Source organism: Stegodyphus dumicola, chromosome 2 (assembly GCF_044657685.1).
Source record: "Stegodyphus dumicola isolate Sdum_Otavi_A_Nest chromosome 2, ASM4465768v1".
In the NCBI taxonomy this organism is placed as follows: domain Eukaryota; kingdom Metazoa; phylum Arthropoda; class Arachnida; order Araneae; family Eresidae; genus Stegodyphus; species Stegodyphus dumicola.
In genome coordinates this window covers 242,753,782-242,777,425 of record NC_140769.1, presented here as the reverse complement: position 1 = coordinate 242,777,425, position 23,644 = coordinate 242,753,782, and the positions used below count along the sequence as shown (strand labels likewise).

The 23,644-nt window shown below is 33.6% G+C and overlaps 1 protein-coding gene across 2 annotated transcripts in view; it reads left to right on the top strand.

Annotated features, from left to right (window-relative positions):
• The window catches only part of LOC118197771 (uncharacterized), a 186,379-nt gene that overhangs the window by 126,744 nt on the left and 35,991 nt on the right, over positions 1–23,644 (top strand). The window contains exons 6-13 of one of the 2 annotated variants that reach the window (XM_085811954.1): positions 700–899; positions 5,997–6,139; positions 6,304–6,484; positions 8,928–9,123; positions 10,017–10,093; positions 12,175–12,379; positions 19,883–19,963; positions 21,752–21,871. In XM_085811954.1, coding sequence (XP_085668080.1) covers positions 700–899; positions 5,997–6,139; positions 6,304–6,484; positions 8,928–9,123; positions 10,017–10,093; positions 12,175–12,379; positions 19,883–19,963; positions 21,752–21,871 — 1,203 coding nt within the window. Of the gene's footprint in view, positions 1–699; positions 900–5,996; positions 6,140–6,303; positions 6,485–8,927; positions 9,124–10,016; positions 10,094–12,159; positions 12,380–19,882; positions 19,964–21,751; positions 21,872–23,644 lie in introns of both variants that reach the window. The other variant, XM_085811953.1, reaches the window with a different exon arrangement.

Sequence of the window (23,644 nt, the reverse complement as noted above, 5' to 3'; positions counted from 1 at the left end):
AATAGCAAACGCCTTCGCCGGGAATCGAACCACGGACCTCTGGAATACCGGCCCAGCGTGCAGAACCACTACACCACGAAGGATGCTAGGAAAGTGGAAGAAATACCTTACACTGTAACTGAAAGTATATGTCTAGGACCAACGGCAGCGGAAGTAATGGCCGGGAAAGAACTTTCAAGCCGGGTAAGAAGAATGAATCTATAGATATATACTGCTGATATTTCCGGGTGCAATAAAAAAAGGAAGGTGTATAGCAGTACCATATACAAAATTTCAACGTTCTATGATTAATAGTTTTTGAGTTATGCGAGATACGTACGTGCGTACAGACATCACGAAAAGTCCATTTGGAATCCATTTTACAATTCGTTTTGCAATAAACGATCTGTATGTCTGTCTTTAAGTATAGACGTCACTCAAAAAAGTAGTCAAAATGGTTTCGGCGATGGTCAAAATTGATATTTCCGTTGAAATCTTTAAAATTTGAAGAACTTTTTTGATAGTTTTAGCGAACTAAAATTGAGTAATTGCTAATTGTTGCACTTCAAACTGAAGTGGGCAGTATTGTCTTCTGTCTTGAGACTAACTTTTTATTAAATAACATTATTACAGTTAGTTAGTAGGGAAAAGGCACGGAAGTTTTAACAACCAAATTTCTTTTTCTGCTCTTGCATTCATTATTTATTCGATCTCTTCTAGCCTGTTCCTGCGAGTCCAATACCAGTTCATTCTACTCACTCAGCATCCATGCCCGTACTCGCAGCTAATTCCAGCAGTTCTCTAACTGGCCAACTGCTGACACAAATTCCACAATCACTGTTGTCTCCATTTGTTGGTAATCAATTGCAGCCCCAACTACTGACGCCATCCGGAACACACCTGGGTCATCTCTATGCAGGGTGAGTTTATGATGATATCTATCTTTTAATCTTACGCAAAATATGTAGCATTGTTAGCTATAGTTACATCATTTAGCGTATTGTATATCTCTGAATAATTAATTTCTTCAATAGAATGCAATAGTGCTGCCATATCCACAGATAATACGTTCCAGGGCCCACCAGCGGCCGAGCAGTAAAGTCGCTGAACACTGGTAGTTCGGTTCGAGGTTCGAATCCCGCGAACGGGCTGGCTGCATGGGTGTTTTCGTGGTTTTCCCCATGTGTAACGTATATACGAGCCAGTTTCCCTTAGAAAGTCCTCCACGAAAGGCATCCCTTCCCTTAGGCAGATAGCCCTAGTGTGCTTTGCCATAATTAAATACACACACATACACATACAATACGTTCCAGGACTTATTGGTAAAAATAATAGGAAAAACGAAAGCATATTGTACTCAAAATCTTTTCATTCAAAGGTTAATTTACATGCTGAAATGTATGATGCATTATTGTCAATGTCTTTATCGTATCAGAGAACTTTATATATTTTTGCAACTATTAATTAATGTCATTTAGAAATTCCCTTGAAACACAAAACGGATGCAGCACTAGCCCAGGTGTTAAGAACCTTCGCTGCTCAGAGTCACTTAGCTGTACAGCCTTATTTGCCATTCGTTTAGTTATTTAGAAATTACTACTTTTAAAATATTTAGTTTTAAATTTATCTAGACGGACGGAGATACGGTAAATTGTGGATGTGGCGGCACACTGTATTTATTCTGAGATGCAATTTATTAATTTTTACATTTATACTATTTAGTATATTTTTATAATTTCAATAACATTTTAATTTTCTGACAGATTTTTATATCTATAAATTTTTACATTTAAAATATCAAAGATATAATCTTGTAAATTTGTACAATTATGATTATACCTTAAATATCTATGATCGGGTTTAGATTCATATACAAACTTCACAAGATTTGAATTTATTACAATTATTAAATTATTGCCTTTTATAACTAGTAGTCAGGTAGTCCTTCCATTCATGAAAACATGTCAAATAGCTTCATCCATAGAATCCTTCTATCCATAGAAAAGAACAAGCTGGAAATTAACAATGCTAAGGTAAAATTGATTTGGAAACTGTTTAAATCAAGTTAGTGCAGGCTTACGGCAACTTAAACCTGATTTTTCAGGAAAGACACAATACTCTCTGGCAATATTCAATAGATCGGCGTTTTTTGTGTGGCGTTTTACCAAACATAGTTCCACAAACTTCATATTTTTGGCAAATTTATGAAATTATCAAAGATATGTCCTAATAAATATGTTTACATGGTGTAATATGTAACAGAAAAAAACTGATGTGTACACCACATGACTTCCTTGTATGGAATATTAAATTATACGCATTTTTTCCTGCATTTTGTTTAAACTTATTGGATTGAATTAAATCTACTTCGCCGACAGCGCATAAACCACAATAGAATAAGTGCATTCTTTATAATTCACTCTATTTGTTTACCATAGCGACACTCTGGCGCTAGGTTCACTTAACAGTATTATATTTCGTTCACATTTTAACTCCGAATGCACAAAATTTATATCATATAAAGAATTATCTAATTGTTGCCACATGTTCTATCCAAATACTATAATAAAGCTAGAACGATGTATAAAAGAAATTAAGCAAACAAAACAAAAAAGAAACAGTTTCTCACAGACGATTGAGTATTTCTCATTCAATTAATTCAGTTCTCACTTCGCGATAAGGCAAAAATACATAAAAACTCAAAATATCTCTATTAAAAATTACTAATTATTAAAAATTAATTAAATCTTAAACACTTATTTCCTCGAAAAAATTCCAGAAAGGATTAAGCATGATTTAAATCGCAATAATAAATGAAGGCGTTTAACTTTGTTGTTGCGAAGCTACGTTTCTCTAGATTGGCAACAAATTCACTACTCTGCTGTTTCAAATGTAAACAAGCAATGGCCGCCATCAAAATAGGCTTAGCGGCATTTAAACAACTTTTAAATTGTTGATAATTCTAAAAATATTGCATACAGATTTACTAAAGGCATAAAAATCTTAACCGGAAGATAAAAACAACATAATTCAATCATTTTTAAAGCAAAAAATGTACAATTTACAAACATATAAGAGTAAAGAAACTGAGATCACTGAGCCGGGTAACAGAGTGGATATATTTATAAATATATTTATATACGTTTGGCGCGGCCGATTGAAACCAAAATACGAGGTGCACATCTACATGTTATAGTAGTCCTATATAGAAAATTTCAACGTTCTGAGGCTACTCGTTTTTGAGTTATGCGAGATACGTACGTATGTTCATACGTTGGTACAGACGCCACGAAAAATTCTCTTCGGAATTCATTTTAAAGCAGTTTTTTTTTTTTTTTTTTTTTTTTTTTTGGAGGAAAAGAGTCTTTTATTCTGTCTTTACGTACAGATATCACGCAAAAACATCGTTAAATTGCATTCGATACGGGTCAAAATGGATATTTTCGTTGAAATATGCTGCCTGAAGCTTTTCGCCATTACAATACTTCCTTTTTGCTTCGCACAAGGAATTAAAAACAATATGATAATGTGTGTGTGTGCGTGATTATGGCAAAGCCTCGAGGGCTATCTGCCTAAGAGAAGGGATGCCTTCGTGGAGGACTTTCTAAGGGAAACTGGCTCGTATACACGTTACACATGGGGAAAACCACGAAAACGCCCATGCAGCCAGCCCGTTCGCGGGATTCGAACCTCGGACCGAACTGCCAGTGTTCAGCGATTTTACCGCTCGGCCGCTGGTGAGCCACAATATGATAAAGCGGTTACATATAAATATACTGTTTTTGTCATTAAACAATCTTCTAATTTTATGCTTGAAATTATTTTGTGTGAATATACATTATTTCGTTTCGAAATCTTTAGAGGTCACAATAATATGACACTTTCTGTATTCTGGTTAAAGCCGGAAATTTTAATGTTCATCAGGAAACTTTGATAAGCACTACCGACTGTTGTTAAATATTGTCTAATACACGTTTAATAATTCGTTTTGTTCGAAAACGAACATTTATTTCGTTTTCTAAAAATTCAGCTTTATATCTATTAGTGGTTCACTTTCAGCGAATGAATCAAGAGCCATTTTGGGTGGATCGCAGAAACTTTTGAAGTTCTCTTTCGTACTGCATATTTACAAACATTAAAGTTTACAAATTAATCCATATTCATAACTTAATTGTTAACAGTAATATATATGTGTATTTATTATTGCTTATTAATAACATTATTTTCTTCTAGAAATCTCCTTTCCCCTCCCCCCACTTTATTTCAAATTAACTGTACATAGGTCACAGTAAATCGTAACTATAGACATGTGCTAAAGCTATTTTGAAATGATTTATGTATGTAAAAAGAAGAAAGTCTGTGTTTTTGTCCTCTAATAACTCAGTCACTACTACAGCTATCGTCGCCAAACTTTCTACGATTCTTTTCTGAGTCCTGGAAAAGGTCGACGTCCACTTTTTCCAAAAAAAAAGTACCTAAAATCAGAGATATTAATTAGAAACTCGGAAATTTGCTCTCATTTTTTCCGAGTGGCAAGTCTCGCAAGCTGGAGATGAAAATCTGCTTTATTTCGAAAGTTGTTGCCACTACTCGCTTTCAAATCCTAGAGTTTGTTAATAAAAAAAAATTAAGGTTTACAATGAAATAAAAATAGCATTGCCAAACATTAAATACATTATTCCCGATTCCAAAAATTTGTGGGAAGCTATTTCAACTATTCCCATCTTCGCACGACTTTAATCAGTCGAAATATTAATTAAAAACTCTGAAAGCGTTAATGTTTGCCCTCATTTTTCCGAGTGGCAACAGTCTCAGGCGTTGGAGATAAAAATGTTTTATTTCGTAAAGTGTTGCTACTGCTCGCTTTCAAATCGTAGAGTTTGTTAATAGAAAGTTTGTAAGTTTTACAAAACCCATACATATAAGGAAGAAAGCCTGTTTTTTTGCTCGCGTTATTGATTTCTGATCAATTACGATCAATTTTTTGCCGCATTTAATCAATTAAAATTGAATATAGGTGAAAAATTGAATGGAACTCGAGCTTTTACGACCATTTGATTAAAAAGACGAAAATCATTAAAAACTGCGTGCCATTGTTGCTGGTATTATGAGAGAGAATTAGCTTATAGATTCGAAACTTTTTATGTGTTAAATATCGCATCCGACTGAAAAATGTATGGCTATGAATCGTTCTTTTTGCATCGTTACTAGAGAAGGATTACAGCGGTATCGTTTTCTCTGTTGTTAGATACATTACCCTCTATTTAACTTAACTGGCGTCTTTCTCTGTTGTTAGATACATTACCCTGTATTTAACTTAACTGGTTTATATATGCGTTTTCTCAATACAAATTGAGCGCAAAAAATCCGAATACACCAAAATTAAAATGTATAGTAAACTTACCAGATGCTTGTGAATTCTGATCACTTTCAAAAGTTAGCTTGCTTAAAAGAATCTCAAGGCATTTCAATGAGAATTTTTTATTCCTTCTACAAAAGAAATAAATCTTACGAAATAAAAAGAGATTCACTTCTTATTACTAGTATTCTTGAGCATTTCAGCGATTTTCTTTGGTTAAAATTACCATTAAAATTTTTTTGAATAGTGAATAGTGAATACTTTTTTTGAATTTAAATGCATTACTTAAATAGCATACTTCATTGAATCATTCCTCTGTCTTTATAATCCCTGTTAATTTCCAATATATCGCTGTTTTTGCTTCTGAGGAAAGGAAACTACACTCATAGCAAGATCTTTCTTGAAACGAACTCAGAGACAAGATTTATCATAGCTAAAATGTGTGTGAGATGTTTTGCGCATAATTTTAGCAGAAGTATTTTTCTATGTTTCAGAAAAATTAATTAAAGAAAGAAAAAAATTGTGTCTGTTTTCATAGTTTGTTTCCTTAGATAAAAGAGATTCCTTAGATTTGTTGTCTTCTGTCAAAAACGGTGTCGTGGTTTGCCGATTAATAGTAATCATGATACATTATAATGTTTTTAATTGTATGTTGTAGGGGCGACGAATTTTTGTACGAAAATTTATCAAGTCCTGTCACATCAACAACAACGAATAACAAGAAACGGAAATTACCAGAGTCACCGAAACAACACAGAAATCATCATAATAGCAACGCGGTTCAAGTCAAAACGGAACCAAGTAAGTGACTTCTTATAAAGCTACTAACAATTATGTTAATAAGTCAACCTTCCCTTTTCCTTTCTTTTCTTTTCTTTCTCTCTCTTACCACTTTCTTTAAAGTTCTTTAAATGTTTGCTTCAAAATAAGATCATCTTTTTTTTTTTTTTTTTGTTGCGCCAAAGGTGTTCCTTCACCCGATCCGACGACGACGGTGCTGCCATCTGGTGAGGATGATTACAATTTCGATTTGAGTGCGGCCGATGCGAATGCCTTGTTCGTGGATTCTAGTTACCAGTGCATCCGATTCCAACCATTTCAGCAGAATACATGGGCGCAGCTGCTAGATAAGGACATGAAAGAAATGTAAGGATCCTGTTTTAAAGAATAAGAAAAATGAAACAATTTACAGTTTTTTTATTAGAATTTCATAGCCACTGCTTTACATCAGAGGTCCAAATTTTATTAAACTACTCATGAAATATAACTTATGGAATATGGAGTATAAAAATAAATGCATATATTAGTAAAAAGAACCAAGCATTAAGACCTATACTGAATACTTAAATAAAATAATTAGTGAATTTTTTAGAATGTTATTTAAATTTTGGCACCGGGGTTTTTCAACTGATAATTTCCTCTTTTGAGGCAGGAATTTTACGACCGGAGGTGATTGTTCGATCTCAAAATGATTGCTTCAAACTATACTAAAAAGCCGAATGCAAAGAATGTTTAAGGTATGATCGAAATCACGAAACTTGAAAGGGTTTTAAAATGTTAAATTTAGGCATTAGCTAAGTGCCATGAAAGCAATAGAAGCATTTCTTTTATTATATTCATTAAACATGATAATAATTTATAAATTAATAAGGATATAAATAATTCATATTTATTAAATACAATAAACCTTAAATTTATATGTATCTTTATAGGATGTTGAAATAAAATTTTTTAAACTTCAATGTTACTTATTATTTCAAATGCATAACTTAAATAACATTAAAAATCTCCTTAAGGGGGGATTCTGATGCATAATGAAAACGGAGAACAGAGTAATAAAGTTTGAGAATACCTATAATCGCAATCAATAATATCATAATGGATCGTTTCTAGAATATCATAATGTCAGCATGGGAAATAGTGTTTAATGTTAACAGATTTAGCAACAGATGCGAAGCGTTTTTATTCTTTATAATTTAACTTTAACTTAACGCTTTATAATTTTATAAGCATTTCACACACATTAAGAAAGTATTTCTGAAAAAATATTTGAATTTTCTTTTATTTATTTTTTTCACTGATGTATGATGTATAAGTATGTCTAATGTATCCTGATGTAATTAACTTGTGAACATTGAGATTTGCATTTAGATCTTCATATTCAGCAGGAAATATAGAAAGAGCTTTTCCCACAGAAATCATCAGTTTTTAATTTAATTAGCTGTTATCTTAACTTAGAAGTGGGAAAAGAGCATATGTGTGTGTGAGCGAGAGAGAGGACAAAAATGGAAAAAGCTTTACGTACCTTACAAAGTATGAGGGAAGAAAGAAGCTATAAGGATTTAAGGAATTTTTAACTTTTGACGGTAGCATAAAAATAATCAACTTTTTTTTTTTTTTTTTTTTTTCATGTTGTTAAAGAGGAGAAGAGTTTTTGAATGATTATTAGCATTTTTATTAAAAAAGCTCCATATTTTTAACGCATTATCCTTAATTGAATTCCTTCGTCATTTTAAAATGTAAGTTTCACGAATGTCATTACTATTATTATAAAATAGGGTTATATGTATTAAATAACAGCAACTGAATCAGTACATAATTATTAAAATTTAAATCGTAAAATTATATTATAAAATTTTATTAGATGTAAAAAAACGTCTATATTCGCAAATCGCATAAAATAGAAGTCTTACATGCGTGAGAGTTTTATTCATAAATCTTAGCAAAAAGTTACCTGCAATGATATTCTGTGACTGGAAATAATCGAAATTTTTGCCAATAGCGCATTGGAAGAAATAACATTTTTAATGTTAAAACTATAGTCACTTTCAGGAAATCATTAATAGGACAGAAAAGGTCTTGTTCGGAATGATTAACGCTTGAATTGTGAGCTGGTTTATAGATTAATCTTCTATAATGCTCCTAACAAACGGAGGAGTTAAGAACGAAAGCTTCGTCAAAGCAGGCTTCGAAAGCTTTGTCAGATTGCACACGAAACAATATACTCCAAGTTTACTTCACAGAGGCTATCAATCCAGCCTTAATACCTTTTAGCGCATGCGCGAAATAGCCGTTGAACTGGTGTCGAAGCAGTTCCAGCCTTAAGTAACTTATTGCGCACGCTCTGAATAATTGTTGAGCTAGTACTGCAGGTCCAAGGTATATTTGTTATGAGTTCAAAGTTCTATAACAGCATTTTTACCCCTTGCCGTATCGACGTAAATCAAATCATTGCTTCGTGCAAGTAGGTTAATTAATGGATTATTTATTTTGAATAACAAAATCTGAGTTTAAATTTCGCAAAAAGTTTTGCCAAAGAACGATGTAAATCCTTTAAGTTTTTTGCTTTTGCGCAGTATTCCTCAATTTCCTGTACACCTGGCGATTTGAGCGACGAGAATTTCCACGATGTAGCAGCACGATAGTCAGACTGGCTTACACTATGTCTATGGAAGCTTTCCTTCTTTACATACACGTTCTTTGTAAAAAACTGTTGTTTGAAAATCATACATCTGAATTTTGTAGGTGGGTTTACAAAAATATTTCTATCATTTCATCTTTAATAAAAAAAAAAAATTTCCGTTTTTAGTTCTTCTCCGAACTTCCGTGTGGATGCGGACAAGGGCTTCAACTACAGCAATGCCGATGAATCCTTCGTATGTCAGAAAAAAAATCATTTTCAAGTAACAGTGCATGTCCAACCTCTGGCGGAAGCTCACTACGTCCGGACGCCAGAAGGAACTAAACCCATCGAAAAGTTCTCTCTCCATTTCCATGGAGTGAAAGTAAGTCTGTTACTATTAGTTATGCACCAGTTCTTACAGCTCTCTGAAAAGTTAAACAGAACACTAAGTAAAAACTACGATATAGCTAAGTAGAAACAACAGTATAGTTTTTAAACGTATCGTACATTCTATTCACTTTTTTCTTCAAATATCTCATTAGCTTAGAATGATTTAGGAACACATATTTGTTCAGCTGTTATTATATGCGAGCGCTACTTTAAGAATCGCATTATACAGCAGCCTTCTTAGATCTGTCTAGCCAATGTACTCCAAATAGAACAAACATATTTCTATGTTATTATGCATTCACATTCTGTAAAATATCCTCTCAAAGCCAGAAAAAGCAATTAAAAGCCATGCAATATTGGATGAGCAAAATTAAAATAGGAAAATATTGGCAAATAACAACGCTGGACTATATCAGCGATATTTACAAGAATTTCTTTCAGTTCTTTGTTATACTTCTGTTCTAAATCTCGAATGAAATTTTAATTTGAACATTATTAAAATACTTTTAATGGAAGTGTTATTAAAATACTAGGAAGATTTATTGGATGTCTCGTTCAAATGCTTCATAATATAAAAATATAAAATATTGACTCGGTAAGATTTTATTGACTCTCATTGGCTATCAATGAAACTAAGAACTGAGAACTTACTAAGAAGTAGACTAAACACTAGCTAAGACTAGACACTAAAAACTAGATACTAAAGACTTAAGAACTTTACGATATATTACTTCACCAATTTATGCCTCCCCTTGTTTAGTAAAAACAAAATCGCAGTTTTTTATTTGCAGGTCAATTCATTTATTACATTAGTACTTTTCATTCTTAAAAAATGTTCATCTGTATCTAATTGGTTTTCTATATGTAATGCTCTTTTTTTCCTAGATGGAATCACCTACTCAGTTAATAAAAGTGGAACAGTCACAATCAGACAGAAGTAAACGACCTTTCCATCCAGTACCGTAAGTATTGCCACTTTAGATTCAAACTTTCAGGTTTATTACGTTATATTACACAGTTTGGATTTTGTAAAAACTGAAAATATTTGTTGAGATATTAAAAACATATTCTCTGTTAAATCCACATCTATTAAAATGGATGTTTTATTTTGTCCTCATTACAAGTCTACGTATTTTTATGTACGCAAATCTAAGTACTCCATTTAAAACAAATATATTGTTAAGTTTTTCTTACGGTACGGGGTGTTTGTGGATTTGGAGTGATTAACAACAACACTTGATGAAGGACGTAAATACAATTTATTAGCTAGTATTACTCAGAACAGCTTCACCAACTAGAACGATTCGATGCACTCGATGCACTAGAACTCGATGCACTCGATGCACTAGAACGTTTACAGCTGTCGAAACTGCAAACAAGCTGAAACAATCAATACCACAGCTTTCAGGCTATCAGGTTATAACGGTGAAGACAGCTTCAGGGCAAAGCACCAGAGAACAGCTCCCAACTCAGTTCAGTCGTTCTCGGAACTCTACGTATTCTCGAGACTCTCCATGCTACAGCTCGCGAAGCACTAGACGGTACACTCGATAGCCTCAACGATGCACCCTCTCGATGCACCAACTAGAACGATTCGATGCACTAGAACTCGATGCACCAACGACTGACGATGAACTCGGAGGGCTAAGCACTGAATGGCTGACTGACTTTTTGCGTACCAGCAAGGTTTATAAAGCTTTTGGCTTGTGTTCGAGAACATTCTGGGCCAAACCGGTAAGAACTTTCGTTCCAGAAGGTTCTCCATCCGTCTGTGGCATATCGTCAATTTTGTAGCCAAACAGGCGATTTCTCGCCAAATATGGCAACCCTGTCTTTCCTTATCCTTTTTCTGACAACCCTAAACTTTGCGGGGAAGCTATATTACCGCGGCTAGATGTTTCGTAACAATATGAAAGCTTGCATTATATGATCCTAACCGTGTAGGAATTAAATCAAAATCCTTTGTATTTTTCAGTATTTTTTAAAAATTAAGTTCAGTGTTTTTTTTAAATTAAGAAAACAAATACAAACCTCTTCAAACTCGACTCTACAGAGTGGTTTATTTAAGCTAGCTCAGTAGTTGAATGCCCGTTTTAAGTCGGCTAGCAAATATCTAAAAGTCGGGATATACTCTGGCAGGACTGGACGACCAAAACTGCAGGTCAAAAGTTCTAATACTAAAACTTTCAAAAACCCTCGATTTTAGCACTCAGCCAACTAATTTGTATCCTGGTGAGGACTATGGAAAAGGAGACATTATAATAAAGATTTAAATCATAATAATTTGTTAATTAACATACAATACTCTACAACATATGACATTTCAAATTTTGACAACGACTTTTAGCTTTTTTCACAAAATGGGCAAATGTTTGAATCAAGTCAGTATTTGATGGTCTGTTTCTAAATATTGATTATTAGCTACTTATTTTAAGTTTTAAACACTGTTTTCAGATAAATAATGTTTTAAGGACTTTCTTTGGGACGACTAGATTTTGGTTCCAGACAAGTCATTGTCATCCGTTTGTGACTGATTTACAAAATATTCATTAAAATGAATTTCAAATACTTTTTAAAGAAAATGGCAGTTGTGCTTGGCTTTTGTTAAATCTGTAATTATGCACATGGAGTTCTGAAAAGAACAAGTTTTAGTAAGTTGTATGCTTTTGATTTAATATTTTTAATCAAAGTAGTAATCTTCTCTTTCCTTTTCCTTAAAGCAATTACAGCATAATAATACATATGCTTTTAAATATGTCACAGGTTGTTAAAACATCTAAAAAGTATGTATTTAAGTTCATCTTTATTTAAAACGAAACAGAGCATGCGCAGCGAAACACTTGCAATACGGTTCGTAACATCTTTAATAAATTGAGTAAAATTGATTTAAATTTTTATTTTCTTCTTCTTCATAGTTGCTGTCTTAAAAATATAAAATATAATAATAATTATTATTACAGTTATGTAATTATTGTTAATGTAGTTGTGAAATTTCCTTACTGAACGTTTTCTGCCAGACTCAGCGTAGACTTCTCTTTCCTAGACTAGAAATGGTGACTGATCAAGTAACGAAGACAACAGTTGGCCGACTACATTTTAGCGAAACTACATCCAACAATATGAGGAAAAAGGGCAAACCTAATCCTGATCAGAGGTTTTTTTTCTTGGTGGTAAGCCTATGTGCTCACGTGGCTGGAGATGTACCAATCACGGTTGTGGCTCATGCATCAGAGAAGATAATAGTGAGAGTAAGTTTCGATTTCGCGTAACTTGCTAACACAGCGAACTTTCAGTTTCCAAAAAAAAAAAAAAAAGTGCTTTCCAAGTAACGAGCAATGTATTTTACTTTTTGATTATATGTTATTACTAACTGTCATTTTGCTGTATTTATACTTTTATAAAATTATTTATTATAAGTTGAAATGTTCTGCAATATTTAACAATAGAAAACGATAGATTTTTGTACCTTAGATATTTGCTATTTATCTATGAATTTTATTTTACAATGTGATTTAACGCTACGATTTATAACTTTTAATTTATTATACCATAAGGTATTTTCTCCCTGCTTTTTGCATGCTTTCGTGGTGTAACTGGAAGCATACTTGACGCATATTTGACAGGGCCAGGGCTCGCGTCTCGGCGAGGTCATTGCACATTTTTCCAGCGTCCATCATCAAACTCCCTAGTGATTCTTCAGCATCATGCAATTCTTTTTCTTATTTACCGCTATTTACCTCTCCAGGGGGTCAAGAATGTACCGTTCTACGTGAAGTCAGCTGGTTAACGGTACTGCAAATTACATGCAGTATGTAGGGAAACCGTAATAATACAGCAAATAGAACAACATGTTTAGTTGCAATTTCTGGTGGCATTTTAAACCCTTTTTACATTATATAAAATTCGGTAAATTGAATCAGTGTATCGTGGATATGTATCAAGAATAAGGTTAATATTTTACAATAAAATGATAGAATTCGTTTATTAAAGCATAGCAACAGTTATAATATCTGCATGAGAATTTTATTATAAAATAGTTTTAGCCAAACTCTAGAAAGCTTCATTACAGTGATAGATTTTCCTTCACAAATTCTTATACTTAAATTTCTGAGAACAGATTTAAAGGTGAAAGTTGAAACTTTTAAATTGTTGTACTATATGATTATTTTTGCTTAAGCTTCGCCAGGAATTTTAGCTTAAGGAATTTATTATTTAAAATATTTGCGCTGAAAACGAATAATACACCACACCGAAATCTCAATAACACACAGATCAGTTAGCCCTTATATTGACTCAAATTTCCTATTTTAAATTTATTTTTTAACTTATAACTGAGTTGCGTATTACAGCGGCATTCACTCTAATTCCAACCAAGTAAAAAATAAAGTTCTCTGTTATTTCCACATAAAAAATTCAAATATAACATGCTCGCATCATTAGATTTAATTTTATTTTTGTTAAACAATTTCTTATGCTGTTACTATTTTATCGACTGCGTCACGCTTTTTCCAGGTATCTAGGCAAAGTAACTCGCTTTAAAGTTACTCGTTAATGGTAAGAATTACCAATATGCCTCCTTACAAACGCAATCAAAAGCTGGTACAGAAAGCACTATTTTACTGAGTCACAACCAGAATGACCATGAATTCTTTAGGGAAGTAATTCTAGGCCACATGAATCGACAGCTGGTCTGTTACTCTATTATCCCTCGGAAACATCTTCTGTTGTACATTGGAGTTATCATCATTCTTACTAAGACCTCACTTTCGTCATTGCCCACAGGCAAGGTATAACCAAAAAAGAGTAAAAACGAGGCTCTCCTCAGAACTCATGTGCCCGCTATATACTGTAGAACATCACTTTTAATTCTATATTAACTGCCAGCTGACCAGACTAGGTATACCTTATCGCATTTGCGGACGACATGTCACTTCTCGTCAAAGGGCGTACTCGGGACGAACTCGAACAAAGAAGTACAACATCTGCAGTCAGTTTACAGCCATATGTCATAACCTCAAACTGCAGAGCTCTGCAGAGAAATCAAGGGTCCTGATAATTTCTAAGCTTCGTACTAACCCCACATGAAACCCGTGCATCATGCTTAAGGGGAAAACATTAAGACCGTACCGGAATTAAAATTTCTGGGTCTTATATGGAATAAAGGAACTGATGCGTATCCTTTACGTACAATACTTAACTAAAACTGAAACCATAGCACTTAAGGCTCGCCATTTACAAGGAGCGATTATCAGGACAAAACTCCCCCATTTGTAAAATTCTCTACATCACTGTTGTTGAGAAGACCATCCTTTATGCAGCTGCTGTCTGGGCTCAGCCAATCAGGGGCCGGAAACAGAAACATCTGCTCAAAATCAGTCCGTTTGCTAAAAAACCTATGCAAGGCATACACGACATCAGCTAGCAATTCTGACATTATCCTCGCAGGATTGATTCTGCTTTGAGTAGAAAAAGAGGCCGCTTACACCATGGTCATACAGCTGAGAGAGGATGCCAGTTTCCATAATGTAACATTCAGACCAGTAAAGTGTTAATAGTACAGTATAAACCCTATACTCTCACGCACCCAGGGCTTAAGGGCTGGGATACACATGTTAAGATCAATAGCAATCGGCACCATCAACACACACAAAGAGTAGAGCTTACCATTCTTACAGATCGTTCCAAGACCTTTAACAGAGTAGGCAGCGCCTTTGTTTGGCTCGTTTGCGAACGTACAACTCACACTTGGAAGCGTTATCTACAAACCTGGAACAGCTTTTTCTAGCCAGAAACGCAAGACATAATTGCGGCTATTGAATACCTGCTGGCTTCTCCCTTTCCTTCAATCACTATTTACTCAGACAACATGTTTTCTACACTTCTGGCGTTGCTAATTTTTCATCTTGCCCGGTTCCTAAATACCTAATGTCTCTACAATCTTACTAAATAAAGGACTTGATAGTACATTTTAATATATGGGTGTGAGTTGTGTCTCTAAGAGGTCTCGTTCATACAACTAAACATTATTCATTTCTTAATTTTAATTTAAACCTTTGTGAACCGTTGTCACGTATATATGTCAGATTCCAGTGCACGTTAATAAAACATAAAAAGTTTATTTGCAGTGAAAGAAATTTTAAGGTGAACGCATGTTTTCGTTTTTAAGAGAAACTTTTATTATGTTAATAATAAACAATGGATGTAATATGTATTTCTTTTTCACAACCTTCAGAAAATGGAAATTTGTTTTGAATGAAGCATGAACAATTGTTCCTGCAATATACATAAAATATTGCCCTTTCCTTTTAAAATATTGCAGTATGGGCTTCTCATCTGGAACAGGAGTTTAAATGTTCTAGGTTTTTTTTAGACTCTTTCATACGGTTGCTTTTCAAAGAAAAAGGTTTCTGCATTATAATTTAGTATTCTAGTCCTTCAGATTGAAAGGAAGCTTAACAAAACAGCTTTGCAGTTCGTAAAAGTAAGCATTATTTTTCGACCTCAGTATTGCCAACAAGGTACAAATTGTACTTATTTTAATAAAGTAACTAAGCACTAACGAAAGAAAAAAGAAGTACTTGTTGTTTGAAAATCATATTTCTTTTACGATTTTCTGTAAACCAGGCTTCGCAACAAAATTCTTTATCCCTTAAAGGTAAATTGTCTGCAAAACTCTACTTTTGCAGCGTAATACAAATGCGCGTACAAAGTTCTTGAACTTAAGTTTGTACAAAAACGAAAGTTAAATTTTTTTTTTTTCCTGTGAATCTGGTCACAATTATGCAAGTGCTTAATTCTTTTGTAGAACTCGTCTTTTGGAATGCTGTTGAAGTCTCTAGTTACAATTTTCTGGACCTTTTCTGTACTATTAAAATACACTACTGGCTATTAAAATTGCTACACTATGAAAGCAGCATATAACAAACGTCACATTTGTATAAAAGGTATTACATGCTGGGATCTGGAAATAATTAGCATTTCAGCACATACACACAAAAAGCAGATATGATGAACGCTATCGACAGTGTGTATAAATATGAAGATTACACATCTGGTTTCTCATTCAGAAAACAAATTTGGACGTCGGTTATTTGTGTAAATGTCGTGCTATGCCTTAGGTAGAAAGGCTAAGCTCAAACTACCAGTACGCTTCAATATTCGGCCGCAGCAGGATCGTGGCTTATCAGGACTACGATTTATCGTTATACGACATTGCTGCTTATGTTGGTACCATGATCGTTGTCTGAATATGCTATCGATGAGTCCTGTAAAGTTATATCGAAAGCTATGCAGGATTTCAGAGGCCCCGGCCACTAACGCCCTAGAGAACAGAGCTATTGTCTTTCGGTCTTGTGGAATCGTACAGCCACGTCACGGACCCAGAATCAGAAACTTGATTCAAATGCAATATCGCAAGTGTCCGCATGGACAGCACTACTACTCTGCAGCTCCACGGACTATTAACACGAGGACCATTTTGAGGCTTTCTTTGATGCTGCAGTAGAGATAGGCGCGCCTCCATAGATGTGACGAAAGGCGACACTGGAACAGAAGTGGCACCTCGTTGTCTTTTCAGACAAATTCCTTTTCTCCATACAATATCATTATAGACATATCCCTGTGGGGAAGCATTGAGGGGGACGAACATTGCCAGTTTGCTTTAGTCATCGTCATACGGACTCAACAACTGGACTGTTGTATGGAGTACACTGGACACACATTTCGGGCACCTCTTGTTCTCATAGCCGGTAATGTGGCCAGCCGTCATTACAGTTTTAATGTGCTGTTGTCCTTGGCTGTGCGCTATATTTGAGGTTGATGTAACGCCTTTATTGACAAGATAATGCACCCTGGAATGTTGTCTATGCTGTCATGAATTTTCTCGATATAGAGGGTAGGCTTTTGGCCTGGCCAGCGCGTCCTCCAGACCTCTCACACGTTGACAACATTTGGTCTTTAGGATGTCAAAAAATTGGCACACCACCACTCTTCAGCCACGGCGATTGAGGAATTCTGGAACAGAGTTAAAGCCGCATGGAATGAAGTATCCCTGTCTATTATCCAAGCTCAGATGGATTACAGTCGTTTTTCCTGTTAGAAGTCGAAGCTGTATGTACTGAATTTCGTATACTGTCTACCTCAAACCACTTGTAAATTGAAGTATGTTTTCCTCGCATTATAGTGTAATAAATAAAATTCTACTATTTGCTTTAATTTCTGGTATACTAATTTGAATGGCCAGCAGGGTAATTATCTTTGAGGTTAGAATTAATTTTAGAGAGTAGAGAGTAATCTTCAAGCACCAAATCTGTCGAATAAGGAGGAAGGTTGAACACTGTGATCATCTGCTTGACTTATGTGATGGCGCATTATCATGCTGGATAACCCGTTATTTGATTAAATTTTCCAGCTCTAACGCTCTAAATTCGCTTCAGAATTCTGTCCGTTTTGTCTTTATAAAATATGGAGTTCACTTCAATCCCTCAGAAGCAAATTTCTTATGAATTATTCATTTTCATTCAGAAACGGTCTTCAACATTACCTTGACCCGAGATTTCTGATACCCACGTTTATGTGGCTGTTATGGGTATTTTTGAATCCAAGAAGATGATTTTCAGTTTGCCCCAGGATCACAAAAACAGCACCAAGTTTCATTTCTAGTCACAATTCATTAAAAACAGTCAGGATTATTATCTGGATCCAATCATGACATGCAAATATTTGACCTTTTTACTGTTCTGTAGTTAATGCAGGAGGAAAGAAGCAAAAACAAATTATTCTTTTTTTTTAAAAAAAAAGAAATCTTCTACGAGAGTTTTGTAAGCAGTGTCATTACTAAAGTTAAGCGCATCAGCGCAGCGTACGAAGAGAAAAATGTATTAGCAACTATTACCGAACATTTCTGATGTTCTCATACGTTCGATACTGTAAAAGGTAACTACTCTTTAAGCTCTTTACAGCATTCTTGTTTCCATAACGAAATCGCCCTTTCGAACGAAAAATATTGGATCGTGTTAATATTTCATTCACACATAAGTTACACATTTCATGTCTCCGTTGGTGTTTTTTCCGTTTTACGGTAAGTAAACTTTATTGTGCCGCCCAGACAGGAAAGTGCTGCTAAGCGACGCTGACTACAGTACCATAGAGCCGAATAACGGAGAGGGCATGGATGTTTGTAAATGTATAGTGTCTGTGCGGCATGTGGGGTACTCATATATGCAGTGAGCTGAAAGTCCTCTCGAAAAATTGGTGGTAGGAGAAGAGGTGTGCGAGACCCTTGGACCTGTTCCCCGGGGAAGCTCTCCTTCAAAATTGGGGCAGAACTGAGCAAAGTCGGACTGTCACCAGCGTGGTGCTCAAAGCATTGGCTAACGACAGACGCAGTCTAGTATTCCTTGCCTCGATAATAATTAGTGGACTTGTTCTAATCCAGACAAGTGAGATTAGTAACAACAACAGCAAAAAAACTTTTTTTTGAGGAGGCTTCAAATCCATGACATCAGATATTCACTGTATCAAAGCAAGCGATTAATTACATAGAAAATTATGTCTGCAAGCAAATTATATTTTAAGCAAAGCAGGATGAGATATTATAGTAATAACTGCTATCAGTTATCATCTGGCATTTTTGTTGTAATTTATGGAAAAGTAAATGAGTCCTAAAATTTTATAGATACACTTCGTATATTGGCAAAGTATATTCGTATATTCCTAAGTGCACAGTTTTGCATTGATGGTGGGAAAAGGGAGAGTCATATAACAATGAAAATTAACTTTTAAGAACAAAATTTTAAAATTTAACTAAGAAAAAACTCATTAATGTAATTACAATGAGGATACTGTAATTTTTTTCCAAATAAATTAATGGCTTTAATTACAAGGAATACACAAAACATATATGATTGTGTTCTAAACAGTCTCCTTTCCTCAAATAAATCAATGTTTTTTTGCTTAAATGTATCAGTAGATTTTATACTGTCTAATAGACCAGTGGAAGTATTATTTAAAAAAAATCAGTTTACCTTTTACTCTCTGATAAATCAATGTTTTTCTCCTTTCGAATAAAGCAATACATCTTTTTCTCTTTTGTAAATCTATGTGTGTTTTACATTAGTAAAAGAATGAACCCTCTTGTAGCTGATTTGGTGATTTTACCAATTGGCTTTTTTTCTCGCAAATGAATTGACTTTCTTCCCCTTCTTAAATAACCCACTGTTTTATATACTGTTAAATACAGCAATATATCTCCTGGTTTCAATTTAAATATTTCTTAAGATCCAATATTCGTATTTGTATTAAAAATTAAGAGGATTTGTTAAACTATTATCTTTTTAATACTTTTCAAATATTGTTTCTTTTGCACATGAAGAAATGTTGAATGAAATTTTATGCCGAATTAAGTGTATTTTGCTTACGTTGTTTAAGGGATATTTTATTATGCTCTTGTCCTAGAATTTATTTTAATAATTCAGAAATCTTAGAAAATGACAAGGTATGATATATCGGTTCGATATTTTAGCCCAAACCACCAAATATTTTTGTCTGATACTAATGAAATTATTCGATATTTTAATTCACTAATAATTAAATACTTTTAACAATGAATTTTTGCATGCTAAGCAAACTTTATCTGTCAAATTAATAAAAGTTTCAACTTTGGTGTTAGATATTTTATTTTAAGAACACGCTTTAATTATGAAGCTCATCTACTCAAATTTTATGCTTTTCTTTGTGTTTACTTCCAACAGGCATCAAATCCTGGCCAGTTTGAAAATGACATGGAACTTTCCTGGCAGAAAGGTCATACTCTGGATTCCATATTTCACAATGTAAGCTATTTTTTATGTTAACTTAAAATATAACATTTTTTATAATAAATATGTTTTTAATTAACAGTTTATTTATAAATGGTCTTCTTTCCCACCATGCGAAAGCTTGCTTTTAGAAATCTTAAGCACATATTTCCTTTTCATTGTTAATATGGCCAATGTATTTGCACTTCTTGATTGCTTAATCCGAATCCTCATACGTGAAAAAGCGCATAAATAATTGCGGTCGGGCAAGTGATGCATCTGTGGGGCTGTTGATCGTAGACTGTAGGAAGTATGATTTCACACATCTCTTTAGTAATTTTAATCAAGAACTACTCAAGAGGTTAGAATTTGTGTATTTCGCATACAAGTTCCCTTTCCCACGGATTATATTCAAGTACTTTTTACACCGCATAAATATTGTATTTATAAACTTCGATGCCTATTATTTACTTTTAGGAGGAAGCAGTAGAAGAATATAAATTATAAATTTCAAATATATTTAAAGATAATATTACGATACACGTAAGCCATATGGATGCTAAATATTTAAACACATAAGCGAAATTTTTTGTTGTACATACATTTATATATTTAGCATGCATACAACGACTAATTTCTATAAATATTCGAATTATGTCCATTTGATTGTATCATTATTTTGTGTATCTTTTTTTTTTTTTTTTTTTTTTTTTTTTTTTGTGTGTGTGTGTGTGTGTGTGTGTGTGATTGAATTTTTGCTGCAAATGTTTATATCCTGTAAAGAGTTGTGGATTCTCGTGATTCTGAATCCAACAACTTTTAAATTGTAAAAATAACTCAACCAGAACCTAAGATACATAAGCTAAAATTCTACTAAGGTGGCTTGGTGTTTCTCGCCAACTAGGCGGCATCTGGCGATTTTCTTCCAGCCTGGTGGTTTCTTGGAAATTTTGGGAAAATGTATTTTCGAAGCTCTTGTACTGATTTTTTCCGAAGCTTCTAGAAATTCGGGAAACCTACATTAAGCGGCTCTATTTGAGCTGGAGTTTGAGTTGCTTCAGAATGCTGTTTAAAGACTTAGTTAAGAGAATTCCGGTTTAGAGTTAACTCTATGAGTGATGTCTCGTGTGTTAAAAAGGATTTGCCTTATGTGTGTTCTCCTTGAACTATTTATTGCTTTTATTCTTGCTGTGCAATGCTATTCCCCAATAAACTGCCAATTTCTTATTGCTCATTTGACGAAGTTATTGAAGAGATCTCAAGAACCCGTAGTTTACAACCATATATACGATATAATTTTGATTAACCTGTATAACATAAAGTCATACGAATGCAATTTATGTATATATTATAGATTTTGTATTTTCTCACTTATTTGCTGTTTCTTGTTTGTATGAGTTTTGAATGAAACTTCACAAAAATTATTTTTAATACTCATTATTAAATACATTTTTACAAATTGTTTCCTTTAGCCTACTTAAATATTCGAAATATTGTCCAGTTATTGTACTATTCTATTTATCTGATTTTTTTGCTTACGTTTTTGTCGAATGATATACATCAAAATGATTTTTGAGATTCATTATTAAATATAAAATTATTTATTAGATTTCTTGGGATTTCGTAAATATTGGACTTTTCTTTTCCTCTAACATTCGCATTTAATAAAACGCGAGTTGCTTTATAAATTCTGTTAAAAAAACAATTACAGTTCCCGTATTACAACGAAGGAGAACTGTATTCTTAATAATGAACGCTTATATGCAAGTCATATTTTTAAGATTTTTTTAAATAATATATTCTGTAAAACATCTTCCTTTGCAGGGTCGAGTTGGCATCAACACGGATAGGCCAGAAGAATCTCTAGTAGTGCATGGCAATATCAAAGTCACTGGACACATCTTGCAGCCATCAGATTTAAGAGCGAAATATGATATATGTGAGGTAAGAGTCTTTTAATAACCCTTCTAAGCAATTCCTGCTAAAAAGAACATGGCATATTGTCGAACTTAGATTTTACTTTTTGTGCACGGCTCTTTTTTGAAATGTGCACAAAAATCTCTCTCAATTTAATTTTTTGAATAAAATCTTTTACTATACCCCTGCACCCCCTCTAAAAAAAGAACGTATACACTTGTACATAATTATAATGCGGAACGATTTAGTTAGAAAAATTTTTAGTCATTTATTTTAATCTAACACATTTTAAATGACATAATTTTAAAACTTCCCATCTGAATTAAAGAAGGAATTAAGTCTTATGAGTAGTTTCTCCAAAACAAATTCTCAAAGTGTACATTTTTATTGAAGTTGCCATTTAAACTCAATTTTTTCAAATAACTTTTACTTTACATTCATATCTTTCCCACTTAAAGTCTACACAATAGATTTGCTACTATTATATACAAATATACTTTATATTATTCCAAGAAAATCAATAAAATTATTTTTTGTTTACTAAAATGTCATTTAAATCTTCTAACCTGAGAAAGTTTCGGAAGAAACGTTAATGTTGAGGAAGGGGGAAAGGTGATAAAAGTGGCTTAGTTAGTTATTGGAAAATTTTTCAGATTTACTTTATTTGAAAATAAGTTGTTGAAAATAATCAAGAAATTATAACGAATAAAATTTAACTAATGTTATGTATTGTGAGTTCTACGTCAAGTCACGAATCTGCACTTTTTGCTTCTTTTCATTTTCCTGTTATCCTGAAATAAACTCCTTTTAAGGATAATTTTTTTATCATTCTTTCAATATTTTAATAATTATTAGTCCAAAGGGGCTTTGTCCCTGAAAGACTATTGTTTTCGTTTTGCGATTTTGTGTTGGTTCACTAGAAATGTCCGTTTCACTTTTCAAACTGTTACCACCAAATATTAGAGTCCTGCATTAAATTTGAAGAAATTAAATTATAAAAAATCTGCATTTTCGCGTTGTGATAAAACAACGGTACATAAAGCCATCGTATTTTGAATGACGTAATCCTACTGAGAATATGGGCATGTGGAAGCCCAAATTTGAAATTTGGAATTTGTTTTATTATCGATTTCATATTTTGTAAACCTTTAACGAATTTTTGAGTAACAAACTCAACGATTTGAAAGCGAGCAGTGGCAACACCCTACGGGGGGGAACCTTTTTGTCTCCAGCGCGCGGAACTGTATGTCCGAAAATTCTAAAGATATGCTCATTTTAAAATTGTTTTGCGATATTGATGTTAAATTGAATTTTATGGTTTAAGTGCAAAGAACATTTAATAGATAAAGGTATCACGCAAAAGGTTAAAAAAATGTCCCCTTGGGCGTAATGTAAAATCTGAAAGATTTCAGATTTGTTTTCTTTTTAAACAGTTGTAAGGATCCTAAGTTTTACTAACGTTTATTTTATTTTAAAACTGTACTATCACTTCATATTTTCTACTTCCGGCCAGAATTAAATGTTTTAATTTGTTTATGCAAATTGTCTTGCTAACGCCCAAGTATTTAAGTTGTGGCTTTTTGCCAAGAGTTAGGGAGAGAGAAGGAGATTTAGGAAGCAAGCCGCTTGCCACTGCAGTTTTACAAGTTTTCACTCGGTTGCTGATTGCCTTTAAGGCCAGAGGTTTAGCCCTCTTGCTATTTGAAAACGTATTGTAGTTTCAGCAGCTCGGCGTACTACATACGTACCCTTTTAAATAAAGGCCAGTCTTAGTGCTAGGCATGTGTATACTAATTCAAA